Source organism: Hemiscyllium ocellatum, chromosome 5 (genome assembly GCF_020745735.1).
Source record: "Hemiscyllium ocellatum isolate sHemOce1 chromosome 5, sHemOce1.pat.X.cur, whole genome shotgun sequence".
Lineage (NCBI taxonomy): Eukaryota > Metazoa > Chordata > Chondrichthyes > Orectolobiformes > Hemiscylliidae > Hemiscyllium > Hemiscyllium ocellatum.
In genome coordinates, this window is record NC_083405.1 from 57,967,969 (window position 1) to 57,987,363 (window position 19,395).

Here is a 19,395-nt window from a genome sequence, read left to right on the forward strand (position 1 = left end):
TATATAGTTAATGGGAGGGCCATGGGTAGTGTTGTAGAACAGACACACCAAGAGGTTCAGGTACACAATTCTTTGAAATTTTCCAGGTAGGCAGGGTGGTTAAGAGGCATTTAGCACATTTGCCTTCATTGTTTAGAACCTTTGAGTATAGGAATTTAGGTGTTATATTGAGGTTGTAGAGGACATTGATGAGACTCTTCTAAGTATTGTGTGCAGTTCTGATCGTCTTGTTATAAAAAAAGATAATTATTAAACTGGACAGCATTCAGAAAAGGTTTACCAAGATGTTGCTGGGGATTGAGAGTTAGAAAAATCAAAATAGACTGGAAAGACTGGGACTGTTTTCCATTGGAGTGTAGAAGGTTGAAGTGTGACTTTATTGAGGTTTGTAAGTTTGTGAGGAGATAGATAATGTGCATGACATGGGTCTTTTCCCTAGAATGAGTGAGGGGGAGTTTTTAACTTGAGAGGAGAAAGTTTTAAAAAGGACATGAGGTGGCAACCTTTTTACACAAAGAGTGGTTCTTGTGTGGAATGAACTGCCAGAGAAAGTGGTGGGTGCAGGTATAGTTACAACATGCAAAATACTTTTGGATAAGTTCATGAATAGGAAAGGTTGGGAGGGACATGGGCCAAGTGCAGGCAGGTGGGACTCGTTTAGTTTGGGAACATGGTCAGCAAAGGCTGGTTGATAGAAGGGTCTGCTTCCACGTTGTACAATCTAAAACCTCAAAAGCCAGAACCAGTGATAAAACAAATTATATAAAAATCTGTTTACACTGAACTCAAAGTTCTACAAATTTCCTACTGCTAAGGCTATGCGACATAAACTGAACAGCTGTTGTCTCAGATCATTACCACAAGGAAAATTCCTCTTACATTTTGTGCAACAGACTGGTAGACACTGATGGTTACCTACAGCATCTGGAAGGATCGGAAACAAAAGATTCAGGGTTGAACACTTTACCAGTATTAGCAATGCATAGCCAATAAGTGCAGGAGGAAGCAGATCTCCCTGTAAAAAGTGACAACTTCAGCTTCCAAAAGCATCTGAGAGGCCAAGAAATCTGAGTTTCAGTCTGCAAACCATACACGAGTGGTATGTTTTACAAAGTTGATTTGTCTGTTATGCATATGCTAAGCTCACAACAGTGCATTATCACTATTGTGGATCCTGATGGAGTTCCTCTACTGATGTGCTGTCTCAAATATATCAAAGCTTTTTCCTATCCTGATTTCATTAATCTGAAATATTTAAAAGATTGATAGAAGCACACTCTGCCAAACAATTGCCCGCAAACACCAACTGCAAAAAAAATGGATGCCCAGTTTGCCAGCATCAACAAACCCTTCAAGTTGGAAGTGAACAAAGGAGACGAAGAACAAGTTTCTTCCTGGAAGTTTTAAGCTTCTGGAGCAAGTGTTGGTGATTAAAGAGCAACTGCCCACCGAACTGGAGAGCTATCCAAAGAAATAAATATCTTGCTCTCAAATAAATCTCAGAAGACAATATCTGTCAAAAAGTACTTTTTACTGCTTTTACAGAAAAAGGTAAGACGATGATTCAGAGAGAAGACAACAGAATCAGAAGGTCAGAAGAAAGTAACAGATTCAAAAGACCAGAAGGAAGACAGCATAAGAGACTGTGTGGAATTGAGATTAAGTTAATGTAATGTTTAATAATTGTGATATTGGAGCAGAATTTTTATAGAGTTGGGGTCAGATAGTAATTAGTTAAAAAGAAAGGGGCTTAGATTTGTTAATAGTTTTTGTTTGGTATTCACTTTTAAAGGTAGGAATTGTTATTTTTCTTTATACAGTGTAAATTAGGAGTTCTCTTTCGTTCACTCACACTTTTAGCAGATCATGAGGTGAGCTTTTCCAGGTGTTTAGTTTTAATTAGCAGAGGGGTTCGACTCCCACATCATAACAGACTGGCTGCTCTATTAATCCCAAATTTTATCCCCTAACACAGCTACCCTCTCAAATCTTTCATTGTTGAAGGTTAGAGCTTTTCCTCTTCTCAACTACAGCTATTTGATTGTTTACTTAATTTTTCAAATTTTTTGTAATAATATTTTTAAAAGTAAAGTTTGAATAAAAATACACTGCTTTTGGCCTGTACATTTCTTATTATCTAATTTCAGTTGGAGTGCAATAAATCTTGCACTTTATTTATCAGGAAAGTAATTTTGCCAAATAAATTCTGCCTTTGGGATAGAGGGTAAAAGCTTATCACCAGTTTCTCTTTCCTGTTGTCATAATACCTGGAACTTGGCAGAAAAGAAATTTGAACTTAGAACTTCCTAAAGTCCGTGCTAGGTTTTATAGGAATCAAAACACTTCACAACAAACAAACTAAAATCTTAATCTCCAGCATCTCAAATGAGATTCAAATTAACAACATTAGTATTGATTTTTATTCAGAGTTTTCATCCCAGTATTTTGGATTTAAGAAAGAAAACTTAACAGTTATTGAATATTCTTTTCCTTCCCAAAATATAGTACTAGTGATGTGGGTATAGTGTCACAGAATGTTGCAACATGAGTATGCACTTACCTGGGAGGTCTGAAGCTGAGACAATGAACAGTCAGAATAATAGCAAAAGTAAATGGAGGTAGGATCAGAAGTGAAAAATTAAAGAAAGTCAGAAACACACCAGGAAAAAATAAACAGTCACAAAGAAAGCAAAGCATAAAAATGACAAGTGACAAGATGAAAGGGATGAAGAAAAAATAAGATGTATTATCTCAAATCTGTTTCAATAAAGGGGCCACAGAATCAAAAATAAAAACAGAAACTGCCAGAAAAATTCAGCTGGTTTGGCAGCATTTCTGGAGTGAGAAACAGAGTTAACATTTTAAGATCGATGTCACTCTTCTTCAGAACCTGAATGAGATATTTTTCATGTAATTTTATTTTGTTCTTCATCGATCTAATTCAACAGCAAACAATAAATTACTTTATATCCTTCAGTGTTTGGGGTTGCAGAAAAATTAATTTTATTTTGAAAAAGCCTGCATTCCCTCTTAGCTTCTTGACATTATATTCTCTAACCAAAATGGCATACAGGTGCAATGTTCTGCATTGCATTCAACCTCAGCAAGTGAATGACAATTCAGAACACTGAAGTTCATGGGGCTAACTTTTCTCATTCACCTATTTCTTGAAAAAAATATCAGGAACTCAAGAACTCTCACAGTGCAATTAATCTTTTGACTTTCCTTCCTCCCCCACCATTAGTTCCATGAGGTGTGGAGAAATCACAAGCAATCTATGAACCATATTCACCTCCCCACCACATCGAATGCTTTGTTCTTTGCAATTGAGAAGGGTAATCTTTTGTAGCTAATCCATGGTCTGGGAAGACATGATTCCAAAGCAGCTTCTAGATTCTCCTGATTGCAATACTAAGACAGAATGGCGTTAAGTATTGTCCAGCATTTTTATTGTAAGGACACAGAACACTTTGCGAACCATGGACTTTAGATGAGCACAGAATTGCATTTAGGTGTGAAGTCTACCAAAATTAAGTAAGTAGCAGAAACCCTTAGCTTAGTTTCACTAATGGAGAATGAATTAGGCAACACACCAGAGAACATCTGAAAACAAGGATGAAAATGAAAAAAAAATCAGCAGAAAGTAAAGAAAAAACAAGTGCAAAACAGGATGAAACATTGTAAGGTTAAAGATATAGAAACCATCAAGTACTCTACCAAGTCCAATTATTTTTGTACTGTTGTGACATAACAAGAGTATGGAAAATAACCAAAGAGCTGAATAATGGAGGCTGTAAGGTTACATAAATATTTTGGAGATTCTTTTCTATTATCTTTGGTACTTCTAATAACTGTGCGAGTTGGGTACAAAAATTATAGACCATATTATGTAATATCTGGCAAAGTACCAAGTTTGATGAGCTAAAAGGTCTTTTACGATTTCATGTTAACTTGTCCCATAAACAACTTTGACTGAGTAATACAGGAACACAGGAAGGTCCATCTTATATTAGTGTTACATTTTTGAAAGCATGATAGCCTAATTTGTTGAGTACTTAATCATAATAGTTAACATTTTAGTTGCTTCCTTCTCAAATCATGCTTTTCAGATTATGCAAAATAAATAATCTTGTGGGCTACTGAAGATATTGCAAGTAATTTTGCTAAGTCTATATGGAGACCACACAACTTGTATTAAGACAGTACTAACTCCACCTCTCTCGCTAACAACAGGCAGACTAAGCCAGTTTATTTGAAACCTTGGTCTCATGTTTAATCTGACTTCATAGACATACCATCACAAAGACCCATTGCTGACAATTGTGTAGTACCACCCAGCATGACCTATGCTTCAGATCATCTGCTTCTGATGTCCTGGTTTATGTCTTTGTTCCCTTTAAGCCCAATCATTCTTAAGGACTCCTAACTGATGTCACACATTCTACCTTCTGTAAACTTGAGGTCATCCAAGCCTCTGCTCTCATAATTCACAGCAAGTTCCATTCCTTTATCAGTCCTGTGGTGCAGGAAAATTTGCTACAACTGGTTGGGAGGATTTAAACTACTAAGGTGGTGGTGGGGTGGGGGGAAACCCAGGGAGATATTGAGGAAAAAGGTCAACCTGAGACTGGTACAGTTGAGGACAGAAGTGAATCAAACAGTCAGGTCAGGCAGGGACAAGGTAGGACTAATAAATTAAACTGCATTTATTTCAATGCAAGGGGCCTAACAGGAAAGGCAGATGAACTCAGGGCATGTCAGGAACATGGGACTGGGATATCATAGCAATTACAGAAACATGGCTCAGGGATGGGCAGGACTGGATACAAATGTTCCAGGATACAAATGCGACATGAAGGATAGAAAGGGAAGCAAGAGTAGAGGGGGAGTGGCGTTTTTGATAAGGGATAGCATTACAGCTGTGCTGAGGGAGGATATTCACTGAAATACATCCAGGGAAGTTATTTGGGTGGAACTGAGAAATAAAAAAGGGATGATCACCTTATTGGGATTGTATTATAGACCCCCTAATAGTCAGAGGGAAATTGAGAAACAAACTTGTAAGGAGATCTCAGCTATCTGTAAGAATAATAGAGTAGTTATGTTAGGGGATTTTAACTTTCCAAACATCGACTGGGACTGCCATAGTGTTAAAGGGTTAGATGGAGAGGAATTTCTTAAGTGCGTACAAGACAATTTTCTGATTCAATATGTGGATGTATCTACCAGAGAAGGTGCAAAATTTGACCTACTCTTGGGAAGTAAGGCAGGGCAGGTGACTGAGTTGTCAGTGGGGGAGCACTTTGGGGCCAGTGACCATAATTCTATTCGTTTTAAACTCGTGATGTTAAAGGATAGATCAGATCTAAAAGTTGAAGTTCTAAATTGGAGAAAGGCCAATTTTGATGGTATTAGGCAAGAACTTTCAAAAGCTGATTGGAAGCAGATGTTCACAGGTAAAGGGACGGCTGGAAAATGGGAAGCCTTCAGAAATGAGAAAACAAGAATCCAGAGAAAGTATATTCCCGTCAGGGTGAAAGAGATGGCTGGTAGGTCTAAGGAATGCTGGATGACTAAAGAAATTGAGAGTTTGGTTAAGAAAAAGGAAGCATCTGTCAGGTATAGACAGGATAGATCGAGTGAATCCTTAGAAGAGTATAAAGGAAGTAGGAGTATACTTAAGAGGGAAATCAGGAGGGCAAAAAGGGGACATGAGATAGCTTTGGCAAATAGAATTAAGGAGAATCCAAAGGGTTTTTACAAATATATTAAGGACAAAAGAGTAACTAGGGAGAAAATAGGGCCCTTCAAACATCAGCAAGGCGGCCTTTGTGTGAAGCCACAGAAAATGGGAGAGATACTAAATGAATATTTTGCATCAGTATTTACTTTGGAAAACGATATGGAAGATATAGACTGTAGGGAAACAGATGGTGACATCTTGCAAAACGCCCAGATTGCGAAGGAGGAAGCGCTGGATGTCTTAAAACGGTTAAAAGTGGATAAATCCCCAGGACCTGATCAGGTGCACCCGAGAACTTTGTGGGAAGCTAGGGAAGTGATTGTTGGGGCTCTTGCTGAAATATTTGTATCATTGATAGTCACAGGTGAGGTGCCGGACGACTGGAGGTTAGCAAACATGGTGCCACTGTTTAAGAAGGGTGGTAAAAACAAGCCAGGGAACTATAGAATGGTGAGCCTGACCTCAGTGGTGGGTAACAAAGAAGATTGATGAGGGCAGAGCAGTAGATGTGATCTATATGGACTTCAGTAAGGCGTTCATCAACAAGGTTCCCCGTGGGAGACTGATTAACAAGGTTAGATCTCATGGAATAAAGGGAGAACTAGCCATTTGGAAACAGAACTGGCTCAAAGACAGAAGGATGGTGGTGGAGGGTTGCTTTTCCGACTGGAGGTCTGTGACCAGTGGAGTACCACAAGGGTCCTCTACTCTTTGCCATTTAGATAAATGATTTGGATGCGAGCATAAGAGGTATAGTTAATAAGTTTGCAGATGACACCAAAATTGGAGGTGTAGTGGACAGCGAAGAGCATTACCTCAGATTACAACAGGATCTGGACCAGATGGGCCAATGGGCTGATGGAGTTTAATTCAGATAAATGCGAGGTGCTGCATTTTGGGAAAGCAAATCTTAGCAGGACTTATACACTTAATGGTAAGGTCCTTGGGACTGTTGCTGAACAAAGAGACCTGGGAGTGCAGGTTATAGTTCCTTGAAAGTGGAGTCACAGGTAGATAGGATAGTGAAGGCGGCGTTTGGTATGCTTTCCTTTACTGGTAAGAGTATTAAACACAGGAGTTGGGAGGTCATGTTGCGCCTGTACAGGACATTGGTTAGGCCACTGTTGGAATATTGTGTGCAATTCTGGTCTCCTTCCTATCGGAAAGATGTTGTAAAACTTGAAAGGGTTCAGAAAAGATTTACAAGGATGTTGTCAGGGTTGGAGGATTTGAGCTATAGGGAGTGGCTGAACAGGCTGTTTTCCCTGGAGCGTCGGAGGCTAAGGGGTGACCTTATAGAGGTTTACAAAATTATGAGGGGCATGGATAGGATAAACAAAGTCATTGCCCTGGGAGTCCAGAACTAGAGGGCATAGGTTTAGGGTGAGAGGGGAAAGATATAAAAGAGACCTAAGGGGCAACGTTTTCACGCAGAGGATGGTACGTGTATGGAATGAGTTGCCAGAGAAAGTGGTAGAGGCTGGTACAATTGCAACATTTAAGAGGCATTTGGACGGGTATATGATTAGGAAGGGTTTGGAGGGATATGGGCCGGATGCTGGCAGGTAGGACTAGATTGGGTTGGGATATCTGATCGGCGTGACAGTTTGGACCGAAGGGTCTGTTTCCATGCTGTACATCTCTATGACTCTATTGCTGGCCTATATTGGTTCCCACTCAAGCAAGGAATCAATTTTAATATTCTCACACTTGTCTTTAAATCCCTCCATAGCCTCTGCATCTTCTCTCTTTAATCTCGAAATCCTCTATGCCCCTCTGTGCTCTGTTAAATATGGAATTTAATCCAGCCTTAATTTTAACTCATTTACTATTGACATCTGTGTCTTTAGTTGCCCATGCCCAGTGTATTTCCATATGTTTTCTTGCTTGCCTCTACTTCCCTACCTTGCTTTCCCCTTTTAGGATGCTCCTTAAAACCTACCTTTTTAACTAAGCTTCGGATTTACCTGGACTTCGATCTCTTGTAATAAAATTGGATAAAATCAGATTCAAAAGCACTTGGCAATCCCAATTCCTGACAAATTCTATTATCACTGCATTGGGGAAGCAGATGGGGATGGCATGCGACAATCTTGTATTGGCAACTAAATTTATAAGGGACTGGCAAACTCAGTGCTGAGGAAGCACAGTAGGTAGGCAGCATCCTAGAAGCAGAAAAATTGATGTTTTGGGCAAAAGCCCTTCATCTGGAAGGCATTTTCTGCTGAAGGGCTTTTGCCCGAAACGTCGATTCTCATGCTCCTTGGGTGCTGCCTGACCTGCTGTGCTTTTCCAGCACCACTCTGATCTAGACCTCTGATCTCCAGCATCTGCAATCCTCACTACTGCCTAAACTCAGTGCTGAGTTCAAACACACAAGTGTGTAAAAAGAAAAATTCAGTGAAGGCAATATCTTCGAGTCTGAAATGGAAGACTTGATAATAGAGAACAAGGACATGGTCAAGCAATTAAACAACTGCTTTGGATCCGTGTACACCATAGATGATGTTGAACGCCTCCCAGAAAGGTGAAGGAAGCAAAGGGCTATTGAGAGGCAAAAACCAAAAGAAATCAGTATGAGTAAAAAAAATTCTGGAGAGGTTAACAGGAATGAAAGCTGATAAATCTCCAAGGCCTAAAATTCAATAGGATTAAACAAAGTAAATGTGGATTTCTGAAATGAAATCACCTTTGTCCAAACAACTGGAATATTTTTGAAGACTTACCCAGTGGGACAGACTTGAGAAAGCCAATGGATATGGCTTATGTTTAGAAATTTTTAAATAAAGTCTCACATAAGAGTAAAGTACAATGATATTGGGGCTATTCCTGAAGAAGGGCTCATGCCCGAAACGCCGATACTCCTGCTCCTTGGATGCTGCCTGACCTGCTGCGCTTTTCCAGCAACACATTTTCAGCTCTGATCTCCAGCATTTGCAGTCCTCACTTTCTCCTATTGAAAGTGATTTACAGATTAGGAATTGCTCAGCAGATCGCAAACAGACATTAAATGGATCATTTTTGGAGTGGAAGGTGATGGGATACCACAGATCAATGCTTGGGCCCCGGTTATTCACAATGCACATCTGCAATTTGGAAGAAGGAATTCAAAGTGGGGAAGAAGAGGTTTCATTGTGATTTAGACAAACTAATTGAGTGGGTAAATACATACCAGATGCAGTATAGCATGATTAGGTGTGAAGGTAGCGTTTGCAATGGGAAAATAAAATGGCAGAACACTCATTGAACAATGGTACATTGGGAAAGTCTATGCACAAAAGGGACCTAGGTGTCCCTATACAAGGGAATTTCAGTACGGTTGCAAGGACGTCTAAGTGCAGCTGTGCAGGACCTTTGAGACACCACACATTGAGTATTGAGTGCACTTTTGTCTCCCTACCTAAGATTTACTTGTCATTGAGGGAGTTCAGTGAAGATCCAGCTTGCTAATTCCTGGGATGACAGGTTTGTCATGAGAGGGGATTGGGACATCTCACCCTGTATTTGCTGGAATTTAGAACAAGAGAAGGGACTCTGATAGGGCTGGGCAGACCAAATGCTGGAATGTTGCTCTCCTCACCTGGGGAGTGTATTAAGAATGGGACACAGTAAATACACAGTAGACTCTTTAGGACAGAGATGAGGATAATTTGTTTTCATTCTGGGGTGGTGAAGTTGTGGAATTCTCTTACACAGAATGCTGGAGGCCAAGTTACTGAATTTATAGTAAAAAAGGAATAGATAGACTTCTAGTAACTAAAGGCGTCAATAGATATGGAGAAACTGGGACAATGATTTGGAGTAGAGTATCAGCCATGATTATAATAAATGGCAGAGTAGAATCTATGAACCAAATTTCTAATATTGCTTCTACTTTCTCTGACATTATTTTTGTATCAAGTGCCTTATGCTGTAATGTGGGAGTTACGAACCTTTAGAGATTCGGAAGAGAATCTTTAGAGATCTTAAGCTATATAAACTCACAGGATCCTTTTTTATGTACTCAAAAGGAATTTGCACTTACAATGCACCTTTTTCAAAGGATCATAGAAACTCCTAATTTCTAAAAATTCCTATGGCAACATTCTGACTGATCAGAGTTTACTGCAAATGCTATAGATAGAACATAGAACATAGAACATAGAAAAATACAGCGCAGTACAGGCTCTTCGGCCCTCGATGTTGTGCCGACTGAAGCCTACCTAACCTACACTAGCCCAATAACCTCCATATGCTTATCCAATGCCCGCTTAAATGACCATAAAGAGGGAGAGTCCACTACTGATACTGGCAGGGCATTCCATGAACTCTCAACACGCTGAGTAAAGAATCTACCCCTAACATCTGTCCTATACTAACCTCCCCTTAATTTAAAGCTGTGTCCCCTAGTAACAGCTGACTCCATACGCGGAAAAAGGTTCTCACTGTCAACCCTATCTAAACCCCTAATCATCTTGTACACCTCTATCAAATCTCCCCTAAACCTTCTTTTCTCCAATAAGAACAGCCCCAAGTGCCTCAGCCTTTCCTCATACGATCTTCCTACCATGCCAGGCAACATACTGGTAAACCTCCTCTGCACCCGTTCCACTGCCTCCACATCCTTCTTATAGTATGGCGACCAAAACTGCACACAATACTCCAGATGAGGCCGCACCAGAGTCTTATACAACTGCAACATGACCTCAGGACTCCGGAACTCAATTCCTCTACCAATAAAGCCCAGTACACCATATGCCTTCGTCACAGCACTATTTACCTGGGTGGCAGCTTTCAGAGATCTGTGTACAAGGATACCAAGATCCCTCTGCTCATCCACACTACCAAGTAGCCTACCATTAGCTCAGTAATCCATCTTCTTGTTACTCCTACCAAAGTGAATGACTTCACACTTAGCTACATTGAACTCCATTTGCCACCTTTCTGCCCAGCTCTGCAACTTATCTATATTCCGCTGTAACCTGCCACATCCTTCTTCACTGTCCACCACTCCACCGACTTTCGTATCATCCGCAAACTTGCTCACCCAGCCTTCAAGCCCCTCCTCCAGGTCTTATATAAAAAAATGACAAACAGCAATGGTCCCAAAACAGATCCTTGTGGAACACCGCTAGTAACTGCACTCCAAGATGAACCTTTACCATCAACTACAACCCTCTGTCTCCTTCCAGCCAGCCAATTCCTAATCCAAACCTCTAATGCACCCTCAATGCCATACCTCCATAATTTTTGCAGTAGCCTACCATGGGGTACCTTATCGAACGCCTTGCTAAAATCCATATACACCACATCTACTGCTTTACCCTCGTCCACTTCCTTGGTCACCTTCTCAAAGAACTCAATAAAGTTTGTGAGGCACGACCTGCCCTTCACAAAACCATGCTGACTATCCTTGATCACATTATTCCTATCCAGATGTTCATAAATCCTATCCCTTACAATTCTCTCTAAGACTTTGCCCACAACAGAAGTGAGACTCACTGGCCTATAGTTACTAGGGCTGTCCCTACACCCCTTCTTGAACAAGGGGACCACATTCGCTATCCTCCAGTCTTCTGGCACTATTCCCGTAGACAACGACAACATAAAACGATGAGATATGGGTGGTCCTTTTCAGATTCTGGTTTATTGCGTCCTTGTCCTGATGATTACAAGATGAAAACCTTTTACTTTGTGTCTCATTTTACCAATTTTTAGAAAAGTTGCATTTTCTCTAAAAAGATGGGCAAGGTCCATAGAACACTAAGTTGTGAAGTTGTTTATATGGGCAGCTCTTCAATAATCGCTGGGTGTGTGTGTGGGAGTTTAAAAAATCTCTCCAGCAGTTTCAAATACTCTTCAGTGCTATCAGTAGAGCATTATTCATGCTTGTTTTCCTCAAACCATCATTATCACAATGTAAAGTTGTAGGTTCAGTATGACTGATAGCTAAAGGACATTGATAAAAGGAAAGCTAGTTATGAATATAAAGATTTTTTTTTATAAAGGATTAAGCACTTAAGGTGGCTTAAATTTATTCAATGGATGCTCAATTAATGGGAGAATTTTTATATTGAGAACTGTATTATTTAGCAAATTATTTTATTTAATTTCAGCATGGGACCTGAGGACTGTGTCCGGTAGAAATTGGGCGAATTGACAGCAGGATACAAGGGTAAAGGGTGTTTGGAGAGTCATGGATTGGCATAAAACTACAAGAGGCCATGGACAGGATCATTGGCTGACATGGGAATATAAGAGGTAATTGAGAGTAGATGGAAGTCATGGGTTCACATGAGTTTGCATATGTAGGCAGGGGAGTACATGGAGAATTATTACATTCATTCTTTCACGGGATATGGCCATCGTAAACTAGCTAACATTTATTATTCATTCCTAATTTCCTTTGAGAAGATGGTGGTGAGGTGCCTTCTTGGACTGCTGCAGTCCATCTGGCATACCTATACCAGATGGATTAGGATTAGGGCTAGCCCATTTAGGAAGGAAGCTCTAGGATTTTGCATCAGAGACAGTGAAGGGCAGCAACATAGTTACAAGTCAGGAATATGTATGGAGTTGAAGGGAACTTGCAGGTGGTAGTGTTTCCGTGTATCTGCTGTCCTTGGCCTTCTCGGTGGAGAAGTTCACAGGTTTGGATGATGCTAAGTAGCCTTGGTGAGGGACAAAGGTTCAGGGACAAAATGTTGAACAAAAAAATTGGGATAAAGTTATAGATATCATTCAATCTTTTAACATTACATCATCTCTCTGGACATTAATATAATGTTAAAGGGTTAAACTGTACTGTCTTTCTCCAGAAGCTGAACATGAAGACGATATTCATGCAGGAATGTGGATGACTCCCACTTCATTTGCCCAGTCATTTACTACTATTCTCCTGCTATTATCAAATTAAACTCTCATTCAGTCCCTTCCATTCAGAAATGCTTTAATAGCCATGCCCCGAAGCTAGGACATATCACATCTTCTTCATCTTGGGGAATCATGGAGTCAGGAAATCGTTTGCATAATGATTCCCCAGGATAGGACATGTATATTTACATTTTCTCCGAGGATGACCTCATCCTACCACTGTACCTGGGATAACACTTGGTTATTTATGGGGTGGGGGGGGGTGGGTGTGGCCAGATTATCTGTACGCATTACCAACTGATCTGTATAAAGGGGATGTGTTTTCTTTGTTCGGCGCTTCTTTGACTCCACTTTGCATGCCTGTGAAGTATGTCAAAGGGGGTCACCCGGTTTGTACAGGCTTTCATAGATTTTAACTGTTTGTTGAAGTTAGTGTGTGCAAATTGCATCTCATGTATGAAATCTCAGGAAAAGAGCCTAACTGAGGTGATTTTTAACAACCTACTTCAGAGTGTCTTGACTGGCTCCAATTTGTGTTCAGGAAGGGTGGGCTCAACTGCATTCCACAACTACCCTCCAGAATAAAAACCACACTAGCTGGGCAACTTTATTCCTGCGACAGGTGTTTCTCAACTCAAACTACTCAATTTGGGAGCACACAATTGACCACCTTTGCCATGTTTCAAACACCTTACTATATGGTGATGAAAGTGAGACATTTGGTTTTATCTGTCCTAACTTTACGCATTTCTTCTGCTGCTTTATGTCATTATTTCACGATCAGGGCTGGGGTCTAATCAGGAACTTTAACAATACTTTCCTCCTGATTGACAGTATGCGAACTGTGCTGCATCTTCACTGTCCTAGGACTTCTCTAATACTCAGTCATCCTGCCAAAGCTGACACAACACTTCTCAAGATCTAAAGATTCAGAGTCATAGAGATGGACAGCACAGAAACAGACTCTTTGGTCCAATTAATCAATGCTGACCAGATTCATCTAGTCTCATTTGCCAGCGTTTGACCCATATCCCTTTAGACCCTTCCCATTCATATACCCATCAGGATGGCTTTTAATGTTGTAACTGTACCAGCCTCCACCACTTCCTCTGGCAGCTCATTCCATACACACACCACCCTCTATGTGAAAAAATTGCCCCTTTTAGGTTCCTTTTAAATCTTTCCCGTCTTTAACCAATATTACTGTCCTACCTCATTAGCCTGTGTGAAAATACTATCACAAGAAATGTTGGGCTAACAGCTTTAAGCCAGAAATCGCTAAAAGCTATAACATGCCTCCAAATGACTATATTTATGATAAAGCAATTCTTTTTAAGAAAATAAAGATAACTACAGTATAATTATCATTTTGTCTCCTTAAAGCAGTCTCTCTAGGCAGCTAATGGGACAAATAACCTACACCCAACTATCTGCCTCCACTTCACCCCAACTAACGAGGTGATGATATACAACAAATTGCTCTCCTTCACCTTATTCTGTTGACCACAGACAGCTTATCCACCATTTTACATGACTGAGTTAAAATGGACTAAACCCTTAAATGTATGAGTATATTAGTAAGACAGTAAAAAGTGAGGTCTGCAGATGCTGGAGATCACAGCTGAAAATGTGTTGCTGGTTAAAGCACAGCAGGTCAGGCAGCATCCAAGGAATAGGAAATTCGACGTTTCGGGCATAAGCCCTTCATCAGGAATATATTAGTAAGACAGCTAACAATGGCAGCACAAAGATTAAGTCATGGCCAATATTTCCTGGAATAAAATGGTCCAGACCCAAAGCAATTCACCTGGTAATCCATTTAATTCATGATATTGGATTTTGTATTAAGAAAAGCAATGGTAATTTTACTTGAAAAACAATTTATTGTTTGTAAGGCAGTTGAAACATGTTCGATGGCAGACTGTAAGCTGCTGTTCTCAACTGTCCAATATGTGGTTCACCTCCTGATGCTTCAAAGCCACTTTACCTTTTAATGGTTTAAATCAGAAGTATGATGAAAAGTACACTACTTGGCTGAAGTTATAACGCTCAAGAAGCTCAGAGGATACAGCAGTTCACATGGCTGATGCACTGGCAGATTCAAAATCTACTCCTATCAAAGGCACAAAATAGTTGAAGTATAAGACCTACAACTGATTGCATTGCAGCACTAATCTCTCCCTCGCTTTACCTCTCCCATCCCTCTTTGTCTTTTCCCCCTTATAGATACACTTTAAAAGCCTTCGTCTGATAATTTTTTAATTTCTTCTGAGATCTGATGAAGTTCAGTATAAAATTATACTTCAGAGTACTCCTGTGTAGTGCCTTGGAACATTTTCTAATGTTACAATTTTATAACAACTCATCAAGGTTACTTTGACACTTCTCTTTCTTGCAATCTTTACCTGCAACAAAAATAAAGACTGTAATGTTGTGATTACATCAACTTTCCATTAACTATCCTTTAATATATACACGATCCTAGTTACACATTGTAGACATTTCATGATGTACCAATATTCTGGAACTCTATTTTGTGACTGCACCACTAAAGCTCAGTTCAGTTGTTTCGTGGCTGGTTTGTGACCCAGAGTGATGCCAACAACATACATTAAATATCCATTAAGGACCCTGCTTCTCAATCTCCCCCCTCACCAGAGGCATGGTGACCCTCAGATTAAACCACCAGTAGCTGTTTCTCTCAAGTGAGAGAACAACCCTATGGCGTGGTAGGACAATCACATCTTTTTATGCTGATGCTTCAAAAAAGCTCTCAGGATGTACACACAGCAAATTGGGATAGACTGTAAAAATAACTTTCATAACCCAAATTCAAGTTTGTAGTTAGATTTAATTGCTTAATTTTTCAAGAGTACTATAAAACCCCAACAACAAGAAATTCAGAAAACAAAATGACAGATAGTACTAAGTGAAGTCAACAGGAGTCTTGTCTGCCAGCTGGAGAGTAAATGGGATCGTCAAGCAACTCTTTCAGGAAAAACTTGCGACACCGAGTGCCACTCAAACATTTACCTGAGCACTGGGTGACTTTCCCATCAATCAAAGATTTTCTGAGACCTCTGAGTGTAAGCAGGAGCTACTTCCAGTCGAACACCCACTTGAGATTCAACATTAGAAACGGATCCCAGGCTACAGGTGAGTGAATGGAGGAGAGTTTACAGGTTGGGGACTGAGTGCAGCTGGCAACAAGGGCAGAAGGGTGACCCTCAGTGAGTGTCTACCCAGCCTGATGTTGGGCTGACTTGATCATGCGCATATACAACTGATGCCGACATGTCATTGGTCCAGCATCCACCCCACCACCCTCCCTCCCCACCCATCCTTACCACGGCAATGGGATGAGGCTTTTAAATGTGCAATTCATGCCCACTTAAGGACCTCAATAAGCAGAGGTGAGGAGGACAGTCCATAGGTTTACCCACCATGGATTTAATCAGGGTAAAAGGAGGGTAGTAGGGTTCTTCCAGTCATGGTGGCATGGTGGCTCAGTGGTTAGCACTGCTGCCTCACAGCACCAGGTACCCAGGTTCAGTTCCAGCCTCGGGTGACTGTCTGTGTGGAGTTTGCACATTCTTCCGGGGTCTGAGTGGGTTTCCTCAGGCTGCTCCGGTTTCCTCCCACAGTCCAAAGATGTGCAGGTCAGGTGGCTTGGCCATGCTAAATTGTCCATTCTGTTAGGTGCATTAGTCAGGGGGAATGGGTCTAGGTGGGTTACTCTTTGAAGGATTGGTGTGGACTGGTTGGGTCAAAGGGCCTGTTTCCACAGTAGCTCAGTGGTTAGCACTGCTGCCTCACAGCACCAGGGTCCCAGATTCAATTCCAGCCTCGGGCAACTGTCTGTGTGGAGTTTGCACATTCTCTGTGTGACTGGGGGGTTTCCTCCGGGTGCTCCGGTTTCCTCCCACAGTCCAATGATGTGCAGGTCAGATGAATTGGCCATGGTAAATTGCCCATAATGTTAGGTGCATTAGTCAGAGGGAAGTGGGCCTGGGTGACTTACTCCACGGAGGGTCAGTGTGGACTGGTTGGGCCGAAGGGCCTGTTTCCACACTGTAGGGAATCTAATCTAATCTAATCTTCCTGCCTGATTAAATACTCTCCTGCCAACAAACTCAATTTAAGGGAGTGCATTAATTTGCCCAATACCCATAGTTTTACAAGAATTTTTCCACATCCGACTCCCCTTCACCACCCAGCCCAACCCCGTCCAAGGCCCCAAAGGATCCTTCCACATTAGACAGAAATTTACCTGTACCTCCACAAATGTCATCTACTGTATCCGTTGCCCCAATGTGCTCTCCTCTACATTGGGGAGACAGGACGTCAACTTGCGGATCGCTTCAGAGAACCCCCACTGCCCCGTGGCTGAACACTTCAACTCCCCCTCCCACTCCACCAAGGACATGCAGGTCAATGGCCTCCTCCATCACCAAACCATAATCACCTGATGCCTGGAGGAAGAACACCTCATCTTCTACCTTGGGACCCTGCAACCACATGGGATCAATGTGAATTTTAGCAGTTTCCTCATTTCCCCTCCCCTCACCTTATCCCAGACCCAAGCCTCCAACTCGGCACCACCGTCTTGACCTGTTTATCGTCTTTCCCATCTATCCGTTCCACCTTTGTCTCTGACCTACCACATTCTCCCCCACCTTCATCTCTCGATTGCATTCTCAGCTACCTTCCCCCAGCCCCATCCCCCTCCCATTTATCTGGCAGCTCAGCGGCACACACGACTCATTCCCAATGAAAGGCTTATGCCTGAAACATCGATTCCACTGTTCCTTAGATGCTGCCTGGCCTGCTGTGCTTTTCCAGCATCACACTCTCAACTCTGATCTCCAGCATCTGCAGTCCTCACTTTCTCCTATATAATACATGATGTCTGATTGAAATTGTACATTATTTGTTTGTTTTTTTGTCCTAAGCTGTTACTAAAGTACGTATGTTGAAATTATAAAACTTATTATAGAATCATACATTCGATTACCTATTGGTTTGTTAACACCCAGGAAGCCAGCCTGTCCAAGAATTTTGAAGATTGTATGGGCTGGGAATGCCCTTGCTTCTTCCCATTTATCAACAAAGGGAATAATTTTCTTCTCAATTATCTGTTAAAATTAAAACATTAATGTTTTATCAGTATCTTTCAGTAAACATGATTCAACAAAACTTAATAACAAACATACATTGCTTCATTTAAATAAAAATTGTTAAATTAAGAATTAATAGAAAAAGGTTGTTCAGCCCATCAAGTCTGCATCAGTCAAGAACAACCAGCTAGCTATTTTAATCCCATTTTCCAGCATTTTGCCCATAACCTTGTACACCTTGGCATTGCAAGTATACATCTAAATACTTTTTAAATGTTAGGAAAGTTTCTGCATCTACTACCTTTGCAAACAGTAACTGCTAGATTCCCATCATTCTCTGTGTGGAAGCAAAACGTCCTCACATCCCATCAATCTCCTGTTCTCACCTGAAATCTATGCCCCTGGTCATTGATCCCTCTGCTACAAGGAAATGTTTCTTCCTGTCTATCCTATGGTACTCATAATGTTATACATCTCAATCATGTCTCCCTCAGTCTCCCCAACTCTAGGAAAACACACTAGCCCAATTTCATCCCTCTTCATTACTAAAGCTCTATTTTACTTTCATTATTGTATGCATAACGGCTAAAAAGAAACACTTCTAGCATTACACTGCAAGGGTCAGTGATCCTCCGTCGCGCCATAAGCCTACATCCCACAGAGCAAACCTCATTCAGTATGATTAACTAATTTAACTATATTTGTAATACTCCCAAAGTAAGAACACAATGCGAACCGAGAGTCATAGAGTCATAGAGATGTACAACATGGAAACAGACCCTTTGATCCAACCCGTCCGTGCCGATCAGATATCCCAACCCAATCTAGTCCCACCTGCCAGCACCTGGCCCATATCTCTCCAAACCCTTCCTATTCGTATACCCATCCAAATGCCTCTTAAATGTTGCAATTGTACCAGCCTCCACCAGTTCCTCTGGCAGCTCATTCCATACACGTACCACCCTCTGCGTGAAAAAGTTACCCATTATGTCTCTTTTATATCCTTCCTCTCTCACCCTAAACCTATGCCCTGGGGTCGGGGAGTCCAGAACTAGAGGGCATAGATTTTGAGCTGAGGGAGCTCGTCAAGAAGGACTGTTGGCACTCAATTACTGGCATGTGTGTCAGTTTAACAAAACAAAATCTGTTTACTCCATTGCCTCATGGACACCAAAGAAATGAGATTTAGTAATAACTGGAAAGAGAGTACCTTAATGGAAAAGTGCTGCAGCAAATCTGCTCCAGCTTCATAATAGGCTTTAGTATTGTGCAAATGAAATGAGAGGAGACTGCTAAGCATATGGTGTTTAATATGCAATGTACCTGTGTCCCATATTATGAGAATTCAACTCTCAACAACATGGAACAAAGCACCCAAAGCAGTACAGCAAGACTTTGTGCATCAGCCACATAGCAAGATAACATGCAAATTTTGTCTCATAGCATAGTTATTCACTTAATTTAAAGAACTGGTGAAATCCAGTTAGGGAGCGATCTTTAAATATTTAATTTAGAAACATTTAAAAACATGATACACTGTTTACAAAATCTGGCCAATCTGTAAGTACAAAACTAATTCACAGCATACATGGGTCCTTCTAAGATTCTTCAGCCTTAATGCATTATGTTTTTTATACTACAATATTAGCATTGAACACTCCTTGTGTTACAGTGCTTAGTCTT

The 19,395-nt window shown here is 41.0% G+C and overlaps 1 protein-coding gene across 1 annotated transcript in view; it reads right to left on the bottom strand.

Annotated features, from left to right (window-relative positions):
• The window catches only part of zgc:85777 (uncharacterized protein LOC405871 homolog), a 76,306-nt gene that overhangs the window by 31,650 nt on the left and 25,261 nt on the right, over positions 1-19,395 (bottom strand). The window contains exon 2 of the mRNA XM_060824778.1: positions 17,610-17,730. Within this exon, the coding sequence (XP_060680761.1) occupies positions 17,610-17,730 (121 nt within the window). The remainder of the gene's footprint in view (positions 1-17,609; positions 17,731-19,395) is intronic.